Raw genomic sequence first — 6,725 nt, 5'->3', positions numbered from 1 at the left:
TCCCAGGTTAGAATCCTAAAGAGTTTTAGTGAGTAAACCCGTTGTTAGGGGAGTCCCACACTACAGGCTGGCCACCTGCGTGCGTAATTGAATTTTTCCTGCCTCTCCCTAAAAACAATTAAAAAAATTAAAACTATAAAAAGTATTTTGATAAAAATAATGAAAACAACGATTTCATAGCTATTTTGTGAGGCTACTCAGATGGCAAATAAAGATCGAAGTTATAGTAATGGCTATAGATAATACTTTTGTAGACGTGTAGCATTAGTGATAATACAATTATCTATGTTGCGATAGTATCGAAGAACTGGATGTGCTGCTTTGTTTGTCGATGGCACGCAAAGTACTGATGAACTTAATCAACTGCTAATGGACTAGCCGCCCTAGATTGAAACTTTACTGCTGTGTACTCCTTCTCGTTGGGCTAATAAAGAGGAAATGGGAATGTTATAAACAAATAATATATTTATTCTTGCAGCATGTGTATTTAATTGACCGTAAACTCTTATATTCATACAAAACTGGCTTAAAATGTGCATCCCTATTCTAAAACTTGCTATAAAACCTGCTACGCATTTTTTTTCATGAAGTATTTGGCTCTTTTTAAATAAAACATTTAGACAATTAGCTTCAATATTTGAATACATCAGCCAAACGTAAGACGAATCTGTAAGAAATAGTTAGGACACCCAGGAAATAACATTTTTGTCATGATAGTTAAATAATCATACAATTATTTGCCATAAAAAAGATGTGGATTTATTTTAATTTCTTCATTTTATAATCCAATATGACTAGTTAAAGGCATATTAATGAATTCCACAAGTTGGAATTATTTGTATAGTGAATATTTTATTATAATTATTACTGTAATTAATTATTTTATATTAATAGGTCAAATTAATCGTTCAAGATTTTATGTACCATGAAGCAGGTAATATCTAACACATTTCATTGCTCCTAGGTAAATAATAATGTTCAGAAATACCATAAAATTGTTTTTCATATTCATAAAAATAGTAAAAGGGCAAAATAACTTACTTATGATATAGCATATGCTTAGGTGTAAATTTTTGGCAGATTTCTAAAAAAAATTCTTTGTTTTTTAGTATAAATTAAATTTTTTTTAATGAATAGTAATAATTATCCTGGTACCCTTTATGCTATATAACATTACTAAAGTTTAGCTATTTGCCTTGAATATAGATTACGATTAGTAAAATTGTTATTTAAATGTCCCGTATAAAGGGAACTGGTATAATATTCATAATAAAAACTTAACCCATAATATTTCAATTTATAAATAATTATTTACGTATAAGTTGAATATTAAATGCCACTAATTGTATGTAATATTGTTAAAGTGAAACAATTGATTATAAATATTTCTTATTATTAGAGGATATGAATTGATAAAATATTTATTAAATATCAAGAAAACAAGGAAGTGAAGTAATCTTCATCTGAACCCATTAATTAATTAATAGACAGTTGGGTGCGTAAAGAAGTCTTCCGATTTCAGTGAAAGACAAGCAATTAACTGGTTCTCTCAGCTGGATGTATTGCACTGTCAAACAGCTGGGATGAAAAGATTGTGTTCCAGAAAAATATTGGTGAATTTCAATGTTACTTTTCTATTTCATGAAGCTTCCTTGATAAAATGTTCAGTGATCTAAATCTCTGCCACATCGTTAGGCAAATTCATTGTAAATCTATTAACCATTTGGAAATAATAATATGCATATCTCAATTTTAAATGTTGGCTTTCTTATATAAATAGTTCTGGAGGCGATAGAGAATTTGAATTTTTAATGAAGTATTAACATTTTTGCATCTTATAGTGCATTTTATATATTTCTTGCATTTTCGTCTATAAATTGACACTAGATACATACGTTCATCAATATCACACTAGACAAAGTAACTGATTCAAATTAAAGAGAAAAATCCTTGGCAGATCGCAAAATTAATACGATTTATCATCGCAGGGTAGGTGTTAAATAAAACATTCGAATTATAAACTATACAAGTTGATCATTCGAAATCATTGAAATAATATTTAAATAGTTATAATAAAAAAGCACTGAAAACTGAAATTTTACAAATTTTTAGTTTCTTTATATTATTGAGACGCTAATATAATTAAACAATATACTAAGTTAAACAATATTGGATGCAAGGATAATGATTTTCTCCAATCACCATGTACGTTTTTAACTTTTTTAACGTCCAATGACGATTTAAAACTTTACAAAAAAAGAAAATTAAAATGGTGAAACAAATTTTTGTTAGCGTCCAAGTTTCCAATAATGTATATTTTCGAGACCTTGACGTCTAATCAATGGATCTCAACGAATAATGAAGAAGAAGGCAAATAACGAAATATAATGAGGAGGGTTGTGAGTGAAGTAGAAAGCATGTATTAGAACAAAACTAAATGCTTATATTATATTACAATGTTATAATACTTTAAAGATTTAGTAGTACACTCATAAAAGGGAACTATTAGTTGTAAGTGTTGTTATAACCTTCCATTTCATCTATTGATGACTGTAGATTTGTAGGATTATTCGAAACACATTAATAACCCTTAGGAGCTTAGTGGTGAAGTGATTGGAATTATTCTGTAAGGAAATTATCGTACACATAACACTGCGCTAGACACTATACACGATGAGTACGTACGTAAGGTCGTATACGTGTACTCGAATTTGCTAAGGAGCGTGTGGGAAATATCTCTCCAGCAGCATATTTCCCCCATAATGAACGAATCCTTTCTAGGGATTCATTGATTTATTCAAAATATGCCCTTGACATTATCAACGCTTTCAGAGAGGTGAGTCCGGAAGCGTGACTGTATTCATCGATCTCTTCTACTTTGAGTCTAGGTCAGAGCATTCGCTAGGTGGAAAATTTCTTGCATTTGTTTCATGTTGTTACATTAGATTTATATTATTTTCTGTTGCACTATGGGTGCCACATATAAAAAGAATATAATCATATGACACATGTAGCTACAGACATGAAATTTTGCATTCTCCCTTATTTAAGCCTGTTGCATAACACGTGGTGGGGCGTAATCTTACTTGTAAAACTTACAGAGAGTTACAGAAGTTTATTGAGCCTTTGCTATATTTTAAACTAAAATTTTCTACCAAATATTATCAATGTATTTTTGTAATGTTTGAAATCCATTCCTGTAGTAAAACTACAGTATACACACCGTGCATATCTTTTCACTCAAGATCTGCACAGTTGGAAGCTCGTTATCTCTTCCTCCCTGCCCATCACGTGATGAAGGCGAACCACAAAGATTTTCTAACAACTACACTTTTTCTTCAAAATGTAATTAAAACGTAATAAGGAATGCGGATATTAAAAAGCATTATCTAATAATCATTATTAGTAATACCTATCCAAAATAAATGTCCTATTTACTGTATCCAGACCTAGACGCAAGGACCCCTACAAAGACATCGGTGCCAATCTTTAGAAATAATAGCGTAATTTCTATTTATAGTTGATTACTTGAGCAGCTGAAGGTTTATGTTTTGAAAATTATAAATATTTATTACTTACACAAATACTATAATTGTACAGCAGTAACTGTACATTATTTAAATCGCAGCCATATTTTAAAATCCACATAACACAGTTACCAAAATAAAACGGAATTAAAAACTAAATAAACTAACTATTATCATCTTATATAAAAAATAATAACATAAAAATTATTGAACTAAATATAAAAATAGTTCCTGAAATAGTAGAAATCTTAGGAAAAAATTATTTTAATCAGATTAATGGATAATTACATTGACTATTATGTTACATGTTTATAGATAATATAAGATTGTTAACTCTATGAAAGTATGAATAAATCATACAGGTACTTAATCTTCTTTGCTGGTAATGTAAATTTATGAGAGCACTTAATTCATAAGACTGAGTTATATACTATTTAAAACTTGTATTACATTACCCCATACTATTTTCACATTGAATTCTATGGACTTTGTATCACATCTTTACATTTTACTATATTGAAAATATAGTTCTTTCATATTAAAGGAAATTTTTGCTTTCAAGTTCCTTAATGTTTCAAGTCGTATTATTTTTATCTAAAATGTATTATTTTTAGGCTTGTTTTTCTCTCACGTTGTGTAAGCTATCCTGCATTTCGATTGAAGATTAAGACATACAGGGATTATAAATTAGCGTTTACTAAGCAGATGTGTTGTTTTATAAGAAAAATTTCCAATTTTTAGTGGAGTATAATGTCTTATATAGGCAGTAAACCTATATTTATCCTGTAATGATTTTCAATGTTATATCTTGGATATCGAACGGATTGGCTCTTTAAATTCGCACAAAGTGAAAACATATTTCTGAGGTTAGTGGTCATTTAAAGAAATCGCAATCTCTCTACTCCATACTGTCCCATCAAATATTTTCTGCAAGGATTCCAACTCATAATAAATAAATAAAAATGCCTTTATTACACGAGCGTATTTCAATTTTACAAATTGTTTTTCAAATCAACTCAGGTCAATAAATACATAAATATACAAATACACAATAAATTAATACTTAAATATCACAACACAACATAAAGCTTTACACAAACAATCCTATGGCTAAAATGTCCCTTAAGTTTAAGTTTGAAATTATGAACAGATCTAATTTGTTTGAGGTTAACAGGGAGACCGTTGGACATGGTCGGACCGAAATAGTCAAAATCTTTTCGCCCAACCTCAAGACGTACTTTAGGGAAGGGGAGCAATCTACGTTGCCGTGTGCTCCGCTCATACACATCCTCCCGATAAAGGAGTCCCTCGCTGAGATACTCGGGCTCCCCGGTGCCTTATGGACCATGCAGCAGGTCATCATTCTGCAGACGTCCTGCATTGCGATGATATTAGCATCTTTTCGAGAAGGGGACACATGATCAAATTTACTGAGTCTGAAGATAAATCTTATGGCAGAATTTTGCAGCCTTTGAATTCTGCCAGCGTCCTCCTTCGTAATACTCCTTTGTATACAAATTTTCCCACATCCGCAATCAATGTAAGCTGCTGTCCAATGAATGTTACAGAAACTACATTGCCGTTACTGAAGATAGGCTCAAAAACAATCCTAAGGTTTTCTGGGGTTTTATTGGAAATGTCAACAACTCACCTGCTTCATCCTCGATCATGAGGTTTGGAGATCTAACAACTACTGAACCAGCATTAATGAGCTCATACTGTGCTCAGTTCTTTTCTTCATCGTTTTCCAGATCCAACTCCAATCAGAGCAACTTGGTCTTGCCTATTTCGGTAGACTCGGAGGACTTAATGGCTGACTGTGATGTCACTTTTGAGGAGGTCGAGAAGGCTCTTGTCAATTTTGATGTTTATAAAGGTTGTGGACCGGACATGATTCCCCCGAGGGTATTGAGATATTGCAGTCCAGTTCTAACCGGTCCAATCCATAAACTTTTCGGCAAATCACTACAGAGTGGCGTCTTCCCTGAGGCTCTCAAGCAAAGTTACATTGTGCCAATTCACAAGGGGGGTGCTATCGATAATGTTTGTAATTATCGACCAATTGCCATACAGCCAACTTTGGCCAAGATCTTCGAGAAACTGGTGTTGAAGAAGGTCGATCGAATTCTGACTAAGGGTATTGTTTCTCAGCAGCATGGTTTTTTTATGGCAGATCGACCGTCACCAATCTAGTCGTTCTACAAGATTACATAGTGGAAGCGTTCAAAAAGACTGAGCAGGTGGACGCTTTATACTTGGACTTTTCTAAAGCGTTTGATAAGGTTAGTCATCCTCTCCTTATTAGGAAGCTCGAGGCTAGTGGAATCACTGGTACTCTTTTGAAATGGTTTGCTAGCTATTTTTCTGATCGCCAATTGTCAGTGAGGTTTGCTTCGTCAGTCTCTGAACCCTTCGCGGCAGTTTCTGGCGTACCCCAAGGATCACATCTGGGTCCAAAACTTTTCAATATATTTATCAACGACATTGTCTACAATCTGGAAGCTTATACTATGCTCTTTGCCGATGACATTAAGATCTTTAAGGCGATTCAACATCCTGATGATTGTAAGGTTCTTCAAGATGACTTGACTGCGATTGAGGGATGGTGCGTGCAGAACGATATGGCGCTGAATAGCAAAAAGTGCTTAGCATTTACATTTCACATGATAAAATCACCAACTCATTTCAATTACAGTGTTGATGGTGATGTCATGCGACGGCCTCCCTCGGTTTGTGATCTGGGTGTGGTATGGACACCTGCCTTGAATGCCGACGCTCATATTGCAAAGAAGTGCCTACAAGCCACACGAGCCCTTGGTTTTTTGATGCGATCTGCTAAGCCATTTAGTGATCCTGGTACTCTAAGAACGTTATACTGTTCAATGGTAAGGCCGATTGTCGAATATGCCTCTTTAGTGTGGTCCCCGTACCAGTCAATCTTGATAAACGACCTTGAAAGGATTCAAACCAAGTTTCTACGTTATCTGAGCGTCCGAACCGGCTTCCTGTACAGAGAGGTACCTGTGGACCATCTGGCTGAAGCGCTGTGTCTTCCACCATTGGCAGCCAGAAGGAAAGTCCAAGACTTAATGTTTTTGTATAAAATCATCAATGGCCTGATTGATTGCCCCGAGTTCCTGGAACGTGTGTTTTTTCGTCTGCCTTCTTATACAAAATCCAGAGAACTTTTTCGTAGAT

The 6,725-nt window shown here is 33.7% G+C and overlaps 1 protein-coding gene across 1 annotated transcript; it reads left to right on the top strand.

Annotated features, from left to right (window-relative positions):
* The first annotated feature begins 5,195 nt into the window (after window positions 1-5,195).
* Window positions 5,196-5,720, top strand: LOC124368224. The gene has a single exon (XM_046825498.1). It carries the CDS (start codon window positions 5,196-5,198, stop codon window positions 5,718-5,720), a length of 525 nt encoding a protein of 174 aa, XP_046681454.1.
* The last annotated feature ends 1,005 nt before the right edge of the window (window positions 5,721-6,725 follow it).

The sequence above is a fragment of the Homalodisca vitripennis genome, chromosome 8, assembly GCF_021130785.1.
Source record: "Homalodisca vitripennis isolate AUS2020 chromosome 8, UT_GWSS_2.1, whole genome shotgun sequence".
NCBI classification, from domain to species: Eukaryota; Metazoa; Arthropoda; class Insecta; order Hemiptera; family Cicadellidae; genus Homalodisca; species Homalodisca vitripennis.
The sequence above is the reverse complement of the archived record's forward strand: the minus strand, read 5'-3'. Positions and strand labels throughout refer to the sequence as shown.

Bases quoted from the DNA above. Each gene is read 5' to 3' on its own strand.
- LOC124368224 (XM_046825498.1), top strand. From the start codon at position 5,196: ATGAGGTTTGGAGATCTAACAACTACTGAACCAGCATTAATGAGCTCA.